The sequence below is a fragment of the Chlamydotis macqueenii genome, chromosome 2, assembly GCF_036417535.1.
Source record: "Chlamydotis macqueenii isolate bChlMac1 chromosome 2, bChlMac1.mat, whole genome shotgun sequence".
Lineage (NCBI taxonomy): Eukaryota > Metazoa > Chordata > Aves > Otidiformes > Otididae > Chlamydotis > Chlamydotis macqueenii.
In genome coordinates this window covers 135,465,246-135,479,554 of record NC_141557.1, presented here as the reverse complement: position 1 = coordinate 135,479,554, position 14,309 = coordinate 135,465,246, and the positions used below count along the sequence as shown (strand labels likewise).

At 34.9% G+C, this 14,309-nt stretch overlaps 1 protein-coding gene across 2 annotated transcripts in view; it reads right to left on the bottom strand.

The window, feature by feature from the left end:
- WWP1 (WW domain containing E3 ubiquitin protein ligase 1) overlaps positions 1-14,309 on the bottom strand; it is a 64,586-nt gene that overhangs the window by 26,037 nt on the left and 24,240 nt on the right. Inside the window, exons 3-7 of one of the 2 annotated variants that reach the window (XM_086740981.1) lie at positions 10,564-10,702; positions 8,091-8,215; positions 5,249-5,386; positions 5,085-5,151; positions 2,779-2,960 (exon numbers count right to left, since the gene is read on the bottom strand). In XM_086740981.1, coding sequence (XP_086597107.1) covers positions 2,779-2,960; positions 5,085-5,151; positions 5,249-5,386; positions 8,091-8,215; positions 10,564-10,702 — 651 coding nt within the window. The remainder of the gene's footprint in view (positions 1-2,778; positions 2,961-5,084; positions 5,152-5,248; positions 5,387-8,090; positions 8,216-10,563; positions 10,703-14,309) is intronic. The other variant, XM_086740982.1, reaches the window with a different exon arrangement.

Below are 14,309 nucleotides of genomic sequence, written 5' to 3'. Positions count from 1 at the left end.
ACTGCTTTACTTGCCTTGAAACTTTGAACTTTTATCAACTTCAAGAAAGAATCTTTATTAGTATGATATGAAAGAAAAATATTAAGAAATAAATAACTTTATAAAATTTGGAAAACTAAGAGGCAGTTCTTATAGATTTTTTTTCCTTTCTCAGAGCTGAAGTACAGAATCCTAGGATCATGCAAAAAAACCACCTGTTCGACAGGAAATAAAGCTCCCTTCAAAAGCGTGATTAAAATATAAAAATTTGTATTTGGCCAACATAACTTACGTAGTTCAACAACTGAAGAAAATGGTTTTAGAATCATAAAGTAAATAAATTTCTGTCTTTTAAAGAACAACAGAAACGTCATCCAACTCAAGCAAGCATAATCTCAAAAAAGGTTTAAAGCAGGCATGGATTTAGCAGGAAAAGGGGGCTAAGAAGGCTTTATTACTCCCAAAGCCCACTTGGCCAACAATACATCAACACCAATCATCTGCAGAGCTTAACAGAACAGTATCTCAGCACAACAAGATCTTGCCTTAGACAAACAAAATCAGGTACAGCAGTCAGTAGGACCCCTATTAAAAGTCAAGGCCCTATTAAAAGCAATGCAACATAATTCACAGCTCTTGTTTTCTGCACCACTAATCAACGCCAGACGGTGACAATTCCATTTAAATTCATCAGTTTGTACCTCTTCTAGAGTTGGAGCTATTGTTCTATACGACTAAATATAACATAAAACATAAACTTCAAGTAATATTCTATCCTATCTGCTTACAATTGTTAAGGACTGAGGCCGATACGACTGCTTTATACTCATAACCTTACTGATACAGATTTGTAACATTTAACCCTAGACCCTAATGTCTATAAAATGCTGTTCCATCATTTTAAAGAGTTAATTTACTTTAATTCTGTAACACTTTTAACACTTACAAATAAAATAATATCTAGATTCTACTTATTACTTGTAATATCTATATGTCAGCAATTTCTGGGTTTCCAAGATGGTCAGAAAAGTAGGTCAAAGAATTACAAACAATAAAACTGTCATTAGTAATGTATTTAAATTAGCAAGTCTGTTTGTTTAAGGAATTATCACTAGGCCATAAATATTTTCTTGATATGCATAACAATAAGCATGATTTTACAGGCAGCAGCACATCTGTAAAATCTGTAAAGTCATTGCTTTTTTAATACAACTATTCCAGGGTAATACATCACTACCAGCTCACATAAAACAGGTTAACTACATTAAGACATGTCAAGACTTTGTATTATTTCAAGCAAATGTAAAGCATGACATTAAAAAAAACATAACTACTGATAATCTGATTAAGTTTCTTCAAACTTCTGCCTTAATTAGCAACAATTAAATAGGAAAAAAGCCAACTGAAATTTCATCTTTCATTAAAAAAACCATTCCATTCATCCACTTGAAAGAGTGAATGGGATTACATAACAAAGTTAGAAGCAATATAACTGACAAATCATCAGCTCTTTTAGTAAGCTGATCTCCAAAACAGATCTATAAGACATTACATCAGCCGATTACCTCACCAGTTAGATCTAAGACAGCAATTCTGGCAACATCACATGAAATTACAATCCTGCTAAGCACAATAGTGGAGAAAAAAAGTGTGTCATCAACACAATGCTGGAGATATGCTTTATGCCTTGCCTTAAAAAAGTCTCCACCAACTGGTACAGTAGTTGAAAAGTGTTATATTAGTGTCCCAGTGCAAGCTCAGTGATTATTTAATCAATATTACTATTTGAGTGAATCAATTATTTTTGCAATTACCCTATCCTAATACAGATTTCAAATGGATCTCTCTGCTATTGAAGAAAAAGAGAGCAATGCTTAAATAATACATATGCCCTCTGGCCTTCAACTGAAAAGTTGAAGAAATTCAAGTTCTCCAAATAGATAAAAGCTTCAGAGAAGGCTTAATTTAATTATTAGCTTTTAAAGTTGATAATTGTTTCTTCTATATCTTCACACTAAATCCATATTTCCCACTCTATTACAGAAAGTTTGACAGTCTCTGTTCTGCCGTTTATTAACAGCTTGCCTATTTCTATTTAAGGCTATAGTTTTCCTCTGTTATCACTGTAATCTTTCTCAAACAGTTGAGAAAAGGCAGAAAGTGCTTAGAAAGCACAGTCATTATTAGATGTAAAGTTTTGCCAGAAGAACAAAAATTTAAAAAGACTTTCTCTTCACTTGTTTTACTGTCCTGAATGTTACTTGTAGCCATAATCAAAGTTTCTGTGTTTAACAGGAAAAAGAAATCTAGTATTTGCCAATACCTGTTTTGCAACCTCTTGAAAAAAATGGAAGGCAAGGACAGTCTGCAACACATCTCAACTCCGAGCACAGCAGTTTCCTGACAGCACTAAAAATCAGATTTATTTAACGGCACAAGAAACTTAACTATAGTTAGTCAAATTAATTGTGAAACAAATCTGATTTTTCCTCTAGACAATCCATAATACAGTTTAGTAATCTAGGACAGAGAAATTTAGGTTTTGGATGCTTTACGTATTTCTTCATCAAAGAAGAGAACTAACATGAAAGCATGAAAGTTAGTACATTTAAGCATGGATCTACTCTAGAAAAATTCACAGAAGCGGACACTCAAGATTATAAATCTGAGTCCAGAAACATCCTTTCAGTATTTTTTAAATCTAACCAAAAATGCATAGAAAAAGTGGCTCAACTTCAGATACATTTCAACCAGACAAAAAAAGCCTTATGGAACATGTCATAACTCTCCCATTCTTACCAGTGCTGTTGACAGGCTCAGCTGCAAGTGGTTTTGGTACTGGTGTATTTTTGGGTCTGGCTGCAACATGAGCAGGAGATGGTGTGCTGTCTCCATTGACAGCTTCTATACAGAATGTATTCTGTACTACAGAGTTGGAAGGTACTTGATTGTCTATCCCATTAGAAATGTCACAAGCAGATCTTGGTAGAAATAAAATATCATTTTAAGTTACTATAAACAACATGTTAAACAGTTATCAACTAAACCAAATTCCACTAAATCATCTGAAGAAACAAAGTAATCAAAGTAAATTCACAACAGTTTGTAGCACAATGTTTGCAGCCTAGATAGCAGTTAAGTGCAAGATCAAAACAATTAAGGAACAAAAGGCAAATTCTGGTTTTGAGGATTTTAGATACCTAAAACAGGTTAAGATTTTCCATTTCCACTTCATCTTTTACTTGTAATAACATACTAGAATTGAACTGGGCAGACAGATGCGCCTACTACATCTTCCAAAACTGCCTTAGGGATCCTTCCAAAGCACAGCTATGAGCAGGAAAACTTTTTATGTCATTAAAGTGGAACAATTGGTTTTGTTTGTAGTTTCTCCAAAAGTCATTCTAGTCACAAGAAAGTAAGAAAACTCCTCCTCAGTAAAACAAAAATAAGATGAGCTTCTCTATGCATAGGCAGGATGGGACATTGTAAGGTCAGATACACACAGGCAGCTCTGTGTTTATACGTCTACATGGAAATAAATGTAGTGTAAGGGCTTGTGAATGGAAAGTCTTGTTTAACTACATCGCTTTTACTTAAATCTATCCCAAAATGCTTAAAGCCACCCACCAGAGTCACATATTGTGAAAACCACATTCAATGCCAACTCCTCATCTTCTCAAGGAGTAGAGGCTAAAAATTAAAGAGAAGTTAAACAGATGACAAAAATTGTGAGAATTGTTAGAAGTCCCACTTTGCAGAGTAAGAAAGGAAGAAGCAGCATTTCCATGCTACCTTAACCAACTCTAAAATAGTATAAACAGAAAATTAAAGTATTACCCCTTTTCAACTAGACTACAAACTCGATTTGCTTCCTGAAGACATGCACAGAAGCTACCTTAAAATATTAATCTCTTAATTTTAAAACTGTAAATCACAACTGCTGGATAGTTGTATGGAAACCTGCTGTAATCAAAATATCAACATCAAGAGCAGGATCTCAGTAAAAGCCACACTTCCAGCAACAATAGCTGAATGAAAACAAATGACTATTACTACTGCTTCAAAATAGTATGCAGATGTGTTTTAAATCACTTCTAACAGTCACAAATCTTTCTAACAAAAACTAAGGAGAAGCAACTTTTTATCCTCACTCCTTCATATTGGGCACCCATGGGGGAACAGTGACAAACCTCCACATATTCAAAAAAAGAGTCAAGTCGAGCGTACAAGGACAAATGTGTCCCTGTCACTCAAATACATAGTAGCCATATGTATGTTTGACTCCACCGTGTGGCAAGAACTTAAACAGAAAGGTGTTCACTGCAAGGTAACTGAGCAGGCCAGTAACATTAAATTGATCTGAAGGTTGACCTATTTGACTCACTAGTGGTGAGGGGGCAAACAATCTCCTACTTCTCTCCAGGCAGTCCTTAAGCAGGTATAAAGATAGAGAAGCCAAGAATGAAGCTCTAAATTGATCACAAAGCCTTTTTCTTGCCACTTCAGCTTAAAGCAGACAAACCCTTTGCCTCAGTGTTGTGAATATTGCTTCCTAAACTCAATACAAATCTCTTAAATAAATTCCGCATCACAACCTTAAAAAGGAACTAGGTGAGGGGTGAAGTAATTTAGGCTTTTTATTCTTCTTCCTTATGTTCAGATGGTACACTACAATGAGTTGGTAGACGTGAATGAACTGGTTCTTAAACAGTAGGAGAAAACGAATGGAGTAAGTACACAAAACCACACTAAACCAATGCTCGCCGAATCTTTGCTGCGGCATTTAGTAGACTTCCAATCAGTTGAATTTTTGAGTTCAGAGGGGCTACACGTCCAAGACACAATGATAAAGTAGCGGAGAGCAGACTCCACCAGCACAGGAAGAAAAGAGTTGTAGATTTAATTCTTCTCAAGCTAAATTACGTAATTACCATGCAAGTAATAATGTTTCTAAAACCTGTGATAACATAATTCAGGGCTTGACAGTTAAAATCTATCCCCTCTAAAAATTTTTTTTTTAAAAACCACAAACAATCCAAACATTTCAACTGATAAATTTGCTAATATACTTCATATAGTGTAAAACAAAAATAAATTCCAACCTGGATGTACTTCTTGCTGAAGCATCTCTGCTTTCATGCACAGCGTCACCATTTTGCTGAACTTCTACTGAACAGTAAGAAACAAATTCAACAGAAACATTCTATTATATCTGTTTGAAATCTTAAGCAAAATATTACCATCTGATTTAATTATTTTAACTTACTGCTTGCTGATGCACTGAGATTTGTAAGAGATTCTTGTTCAACAACCAAACCATCTAGCACAACTGTCAGTTCACCTGTTTGCACCATGCCACTCTTGTTTTCCAAAGACAGTTTCAACTGTTCTTTCACCTTTTCCACTAAAAATGGAGTTGGGATAGGCAGGAGAAGAGAAGGAGAGAAGGGATAAAAGAAAGATTAAATTCTGAACAATTATTAAAAAGATTACTCAAATCAACAGAGAAATCACTAAGAAGCTGTGTAAATTTACATCAGCTGTGGATAAAAGTACAGTTTATTGTAAAAATAAACAGGCCATTTACATAGTATATTCTATACATATGCTACAGGATCCTCATGGTTTCAGTACTTTGTTGTTAATTGTTTCCCAGGTTTGCTGTTTCCCCTAAGCCCTTCTAAAATTATGCACTGCTTACGTAACACGAGAAGGCTTAAAGTCAAACAACTTCTGAACTACACATCCAAATATTAAAAGTCACGGGGAACCTCATCCTACAACCAGAGTCTATGTTCGTTTCTCTTATTACCTTCCAAAACTAATTCTAAGAGACCACTGAAAAGAACATCAGTTTGAGGAAAAAGTAAATGAAAAGGCTCCATAGAGTCCTTCCTAATTTTTTTAAATTATTTTTAGTAAATCCTTACTAGCATTTTCATAGATCCTAACTCCAAGGATTAAACAGTAACAGAGAGCATACTTCAAGTAACCAAAAATTAAATCAGAAACTATTTTCACCAAAATAAATTTTTATATAATTGAGATCTACAAAAAAATGTGTACATAGTACAGTAAAATATGACTGATAAGTAATGCACACATTTATAGAGACATATACATAATCCAGACATAAAACATGCTGTGTAATTCTCTCTAAATCAACTATTACTAGTACCATGGTTAAAGCTACATGTCATAAATCCAAACACAGTCAGCTATGATTTCACATTAATCAGGTTAAAATGGTTAAGGCCTTTTAGTATTTGTGGTCTCAGATTAAAAGATTAACTTTTCAAGATACACCACCATACTCCCCTCCATGTGATAGCATTCGAAGCTAAAGTTAAAGCTCACGGTGCACTTCTATGCATTAAACTAGCATTTCCTTTTTTTTTTTCATTCTTAACATATATCATAGATGAACAATAAACATAAAAACAGGAAAGGCTACCATAAGCTATTGCCAAATACCCCCAAGCTGTTGCTTTAAAGAACAGGTTTGACAGTGTAGTTGGGCAGCAGTTACTAACAGACACTCACTGCTATATTGCCATGGATTTCAAAGTACTTTAAATTGCTGCAGCAAGCACAAAGTTCTCAAATCTACAGAATTATTGATTTAGCAATCTGCATTTTGGAAAACTGTACTACTTGAAAGAAGAGAAAGAAGAAACTAGCCTACCACTGAGTTGTTAAATTAACATATTTATAAAGCATTATTTCTGCAAAGGGTGATTTGGTTTAGCTTCTGCTATTTTAACAGGTGATCTCCCCAAACCAGATCAATAGTTGGCTGTAGTCCAGCTGAGCTGGCAAGAAAGCTGGGAGGGGTGTGGGCAGCAATTCAATACTGCTAGTGTTTAGTGGGGGAAAGTAACAGCACTAATTCCAAAGCTTCTGCATTTAGAGGACTTCCCCTTCATATTTTCTTCAGTAAAGAACCTTTCAATTGCTGCATTTTAGATTAGGTATCAATAACTGAACAACAGAAGGATACCAGTCAGAGCATTCTACTGCTGAATTACTGGATAATCTGGTATGTGTCAAACTGCTGACTTGCCCAAATGAGAAACACTGCACATAAATTACTTCTAGTGCAATGCACAGCTAAGTCAGTCAACCACTCACTGAAAGAATTTGCCAAGTTATTGGATCCTACAGCCCCTGGATCTACAGTAATAAAATATTAACTATTTTGCTAGAAATAGTTAAAATATTAACTATTTTTGCTATCATTATTACAACACAGTTTCTTCTGATACTTTTTTTTTTTCATTTAAAAAAGAAGCTATTTTTCTGCTTAACTATGGAATCTTGGGCAGAATCTTTATACTACTGCTGAAGAAACACCACTTGATTTTGAATTCTGTGTCAATTTTCTGTAAGAAGCAGAAAAAAAAAAAGCTTTTTTCAGCTCTCCCTAGCCTCCACTTCCCTAAACAGAGCTCTCAGGTTTGTATATCTAACTTGTGAGAAAGGTTAGAGATTGGTTTAGCTGGAATTCTACTGCCACTCTGGAGTGGAATTTAAAGTGTGGATTCACCATCTTCTTGTACTAATGAAAAAAAAAATTAAAAAGCAAATTAGACAAAGATGATCTGTTTTAATTCTATTAAAGACAATTAAAATCAGAAGTTACCCAGTACGCAAGAATCTCTAATGTACTAAAGGAAGTTCCCAATTGTTTCATCAATCAGTGGTTCCTACTGCTCTCTCAGCAGGTAAATTACGAGAAAAAAAAATATCTAGCCTTTCTATTAGTCATTCCAGAGAAGGAAAACATGAAAAACTACATAGATGGCTTTTGTGAAAGTTTAGACTTTTTTTTTTTAGCAAGTCTAAAACAGATCTTACTAATTTGCCACAAAACATTGTATTTAATCACTTCTGCTTTTACTTAATTTGTAGTAACTCATATTATTATATCCCATTGTTACATTTAAATTGCTCTCAATAGCACAGACATCTCTAGAAGAGACAAGTAAAGACATCAACTGAAAGTCAGTTGTAATTACACGTGCAGTTAGTAGTCGCGTTGCCAGTTTGATATATAGATTAGTAATAATAATTCTACTTTACTCAAAATATTCTTCAGGATAACTTACATTTTCTATTGTGTATTTCCAAAGCTTGTCTCAAGTCTACAGTGGCTCTTCCTAATAAAGCATCTGCTTTTAAAGTGTGATGGCTCCACACTCTAAATTCCAGCGTAGTCTGTGGAGTCACATTCCTGCATATAAAATACATTTTTTTAAAAGATATATATACATATTTTAACATATTCGTTCCTGTTGTTAGGAGTATTTGAACTTAATTTACTTTGTCATATTTATTGTACTTCTTGATACTAATTCACTAAAAGAAGTTTTTGTACTACAGTGGGAAATTTTTAACTAAGAACTACAAACACTATGATATTTACACGCAAGATAAAACTTAAAAGTTCATTACTATGATAGCATAAGGAATTTGAGGAGTATCAGAATAGCCTACACTAAGCTCAAATCTCAGTTATGTAAAATATATCTTACATTAATTATGAAAGACAGTTTCCTTATTCCTCCCTACTACAGAATTATAACTAAAAACTCACATTATTAAATGTGGAGAAAAGGTGGTAAGTATATTTTTCTATCACTACATAGAAAAATACTAAATATTTTTTAAAAAGAAAAAAGCAACCAATCAGCTACTTGCAAGCAGGAAGAACCCATTTAATAGGTGTCAGCTTGCCATGAAGGTATTGATAAAACATTATTTGTGAATCCACAAATATATATAAAACCATAATGCATACTCACAGAAATCAGAGGGTAAAAATCAAATGATGAAGCTAAAGTAAAAACTGCAGGGAAGCAGAAAGGTAAAGGACCCAATTACAGTAATATTATGGTAACCTTTGGCAGTGACCTCTCCCTTGCCCAAGAAGGAAAATGGGAAGCTATGCTAGGTCCTGGAGAGTAAGTTTTGTAGTACAGGGTCTAATACTGCAAAAGCACTCCTGGCTGTGAAAAATGGAGTAGAATCACTCTACTGCAAAAAGTCAAAGGCCACACATCCATAAGTATTGGATATAGAAAGTTATATCAGCATTGATGAAAACAATACTAAAAATAACCCCCACCCTCTCAACAACAGAGCTAGCTTTACAGTCACTTGACCGTGTTGGATAATTTTTACTGAAACTCATGAGTAAATATATTTTTGCATTTCAATAGGCTGTCTTCTAATGGAAGTCTTACTAAAAGACTCAACTCTTACTAAAAGCCTAGCTCAACGAAGAAAAGAAAAAACATAAATCACCTACATACACAAAGAATATATTGCTGGTGCTCACGCAGACCCATAGAAGCGACAGGAATTTGGTAAGCCAGAGAGTTCACTTATCCTCAAATAGACCGGGCAACTTAAGCAACGATACCATTCCAATAGCCAGAGGAAGATGGGGCCGGAACACCTTATATGTATAAGGGCAAGATCCTAAGTAAGTAATACTGATGACAGAATGTGTCTGTTTTGCTGTACTGTGCGTGCCAAATTAGCTCATTTACATCAGCTCACCAAAATGCGCCAAATCAAACCTGCCTCCTCAACAGAAAGTCCGGTCTCTGTGAATACAAACACCCTGTACTTTTGCTAATAATAACTCCTGGAAATCATCATCATGTCCAAGACTATATTATTCTCTTTTGGAATATTGCAAAGGGCTAACAAGCTCTACTAAAACTGAAACATTGAGAAATGTAGGAATAGCCTACTTGCTTCAGCCCAAGTCTGCAGTTAATAAGCAAGTGTTCCCAAGCAAACAGTTCCCCAAAGCTAGGTATGTTGTACTGCTCCCCGCTCTCCAGCACTGTTAGTTATAGAAACCTGGCATAGTTCCTAGTACTAACAAAGCTGGCTATTGCACAGAGGCAGGTCAGATGCTGTAAAGTGTACCGGCCCATCCTCAAAGCCACTTGAGAGTAGCTATGCTGTTTCCAGACCCAAATCTGAAGCAGTACAAACTTGCTTGTATAATAATGCATTTTAGCCAACTGCACAGTGTAGGATTGCCATTTTTTCACAGAGTTATATTCAGGCGTATCTACACCTGTAGCACAGTTAAACCAAATTAAACCACAAGAAGATTAAAATGGTCAAATATAAGGATAAGTTGCAAGGTCACTTTGCAGTAAACTGGTTTTGTGTGTGTATCCCCTCATTAGGAAACTCAAAGGAAAAACCGAGCTTCTTCATAACTACTACTTATCCAGCTGAGATTATTTTCCTTTTAAGATTGAGAATGACATAGTTACAATTAGTAACATCTTCTAGAGAGGAAGCTTAAACTTGAATGGTCCACAGCGCTAACAAATATCAAGAGTATAGCCCATATAGTAACTGTATGCAAGGAACACTCTTTGTACAAAACATTCTCAAAACATTGTAAGAATTGAGAAAAAAAAAAAAAATCATTTGAGATTGATATCATCTTATGTCTGCATTTAGTCATGTAAGCAGCCAAGCTCAGTAAATATTTGCCTGCAATGCCTGCCTAACAAATAGTATTAAAAAACAAAAAAAAAATCTACTCACACTGTCAGCTGCTCATCCCATTTTGGATTTGAAGAACTACTTGATTTTGCTGTTTTCTTAATTTCTCCATCTGCAGTTAATTCTGTGTAGAAAGTTGTTCCAAACCAATTCTTTTTCCGTTTCAGTTTGGCACTAGAAACTAATAAAATACATGGCTTTATCTATAACTGCATACTGTTGCTGGAAAACAGAAAACGTACTGCCTACACAACGTATGAAACAGCATGGTAATGTTATTCCTCATCTTAGCTACTTCAGTTGAACATAAAGAGGTCAATACTAAAACGGCAGCTTTTATTTTCAGAAGCTACTTTGTCAGATAGTTGAAACTAAGTGTGACATATCGTCTTCAGCACATACTGGCAAGATGGGTTGGAGAGAGAGCACAACAATTATTTTAGGGATAAACACTGAAAATCATGTGGGTTATTTTATTTATTTTCGCATTGTTCTTCCTACTCTTCCCTTAACCGAAAAACATCTAGGTATGATACATCTGAGGGATTATCAGGCGGACTTTTTTTTTAAATTATATATAGTTATAAAAGTATATTTATTTCAGGCCTATTTCAAAATGTCCCTGTATAGCAAAGCCTGTATACAGAGCTTAATTTCCTTGCCTGTATTACCTGTGTGGTATCTGTGGTTTAACACATCAGTGTGTTAAAAGTAAGAAATCAACTTTCAGATTGCCCCTATTTAAACAGCTTTGTAGATGAACTTAAAGTTTCAGCTATGTATTAAACAATTACGAAATAGCAAATGACCAAAGAAGCTATTTTTTACCTCCGAATCACTGGTGCAGTCCTTAGTGCTCCTGAACTCAAATCTGTTCTCTCACTTCCTTGCCCAGCTGAGGCTACAAAAACCAACAGCAGTCTAACTGTCAACATTTAAAATTCTATTTCAGGCAGATGTTGTCTTCAGAAGACCACATCAACGGACTCACAGCTGTTACTACCTGCTGGCTATGTCTTCTCTCTCATTCCTCCCATACTTCAACATGATTCTCTTTTCCGTCACTTTCAAACTAAAGCAAAGCTTTTTTCAGCCACTTGTAAATAAGCCTGCTCTGTCACTTTTGTGTGACTGTATGATAGCTGCTAATTCAAAAATAAGTAGTAGTTAACTAAACTGTCTGAAAGGCAGAGACAAAGCAGGTCTGTCATGTATTTCTGGATTATAGTATTCTGAGACATATACATTAGTTACTTAAAAGTTAGTTGGATGCATCTGTCCACGATTCTAAAGGCATTAGCCACAGACTTTTATTTAATTTCCATTAAAAGATGCATGCTTAACTCCCTCACATTTCAAAAGTTCAGTTTAAGTCATGCATTACATGTCATAAAAGGGAACTGCAGCTTGATAATGATGAAAGATTAAATGCAGAAGACGACTAAACATGTAATTCCACACATGGGTCATACTTTTCCATTTGAAATCATGATATATTTTTAAGCTTTAACAACCTCTATTTCTTCTACATTTTTCCCTCCACATTTTGCTTTCTAAAAGCAACTGCAGCATTTGTTAAAATATAGGTATTTAGTAATAATATTCAAGCTTCCTTTCAGTTTCCCCTCTTTTATCTGATATGTTTCAAGTCATTAAGTTTTGAGACCCTAAACATGAAAGGAAGCCATTACCCTTTTTTTGGTTAGGGTTTCTTTTAAAAAAGTTGAAGGTAAATAACAAATACTAGCAAAAGGCTTAAAAAAAAAAAAAAAAACAAAACTAAGACAACAAGATATCTCGCCAAGTACATTTAAAAAAATACTGACAGCAAAACTTGTTGGCAACATGCTGTAACCATCCATACTCAAGCAACTTCATATGAATTTCCCTGTTTACAAAATGAGTATCTATTACTGGCTACATTTATAAAAGTGCTTTTTAAGTACAGTTCTTGAAATATAAGTCTAGATTCTACAGCAGCATAAACTAATCTGAGCATAAACCAGTGTAGGTCAGCAATACTAAAGTCCCACGCTCCTGTCTCCCACTTTGTTCCCTGTACTGCCACCGGTGTTTGGTGTTCCTCTCTGATCTTGCAATAAAGACTGGTTAGAGAACTAAACCTTGAGAAAACTAATATTAAAAATCATACAGATTTCTTCCCACTTTGATCCTTGAATCAGATCTCTTGAAGTCAAGAGAAGCTCCAGTGCCAGAAAAATACAAGACTACTTACACAAGGAGAAGTACAGTACAGGATATCCAAACGATAATTTTTGCATACCCAGATCTGAAGTTACAGGTCATTTGTGTAACTTAGTTTGTTACAGTTATATATATTCAACCTACTGGTGGCTCCATCTATGCTATTAGCTATTGCCAGTTTTGATTATTCATCACGTTATCAAGCTATGTTATCCTTACACAAGGTTAATAATTTTTAAGGTTACTCTCTTATCTAATTTGATAAAATATCAATTTTGGGGACTCTTCAATAACGTATTTTTCCTCAGATAATGTGGCCATCTTTGGACCACCCAGCATGATGTATCTTTCTTGACATGCAGCTTTTTTTAAGTATCTTACTCATGTTTTTTCCCTTTTTTTTTTTTTTTTTTTTCTTTTTCTTCAAAATAGCCTTTATATATTCTTGGTCATGCATTCATTCTTACTTCAGGGTTCCCAGATCTGTCAAGATCCCTGGAAAGTACAAGTTATGTATCAATGGTAAAATAATACTTATATACATCCAAACACACACATACACTTACGTGTGTATACATACATTTATGCACAATATCTACTTTTGTTAACATGTTCACTTTTAAGTACTGTAACACTGCCAAAATTAGCCATCAAACTTGTTTACCTAGATGCATTTTGCTTGTCTTCAGACTACAACAGGTCTTTGTTCTGCTCTGCCATCTCACAGAAAGAGCAGCTAAGACTGACAAATCCCTGACCAGTTCTTATTCACAAGCAGCAAAATACATAACCTACTTGGCCTGTTCAACATCTATTGAAAAAAGTGTCCCCAACACAATCAGAAATTTCCAGAATTGCGTATAGCCCACTGTGTTTCCCTTCCAGCAGATACTGGGATGGCTGAATTCTGCCTCGAACTATGAGAATTAGCACAGCAAGAGGAAAAAAGTAAACAGTCACAAGATGCAACTTGGTAAATTCCAATTGGATAGAAGAAAAAACATTTACACAGTCTTGTGGTTTATCATGAGAACAAGTTGCCCAGGAAAGTTGGTAATCTACGGCCTTTGACATACTAAAAATTCAACTGGACAACACCATGGGCAACCCGATCCAACTTCAAAGGCAGCCCTGCCTTCAGCAGAAGAGAGGACTAGGAAATCCCCAACAGTCCCTTCCAACCTAAATTATTCCATACAGTTGTGTAATCCAACCTGCTACTCTAAGGATAATACAGAATACCAATAATATTCTCAACAGATGTTTACCTGATATGTAATCAAAGACCTTAATCTTCCGAACGGCTAGCAGATTTTGTGATCTCCTCCAATTCTTCTCCAGCTTCACTATAACTTTTTATTCATTTTCAGCTTTGTATCCATTTTCAGTTGTAGTGAGCCATGGGGTTCACTACAACTACCCATCTTTTTTGTAGATTTTCAATAATATGTGTTCCCTCTATAGAATTTGCATCATTAATAATTTGTTTCCAAAATTCCTTACATTTGTCCTTACTGTTGTATTAAATCTCAGTTTTTTCTAATTTGAAAAGATCATTAAACTCTGTAATCCAACTCATTGTG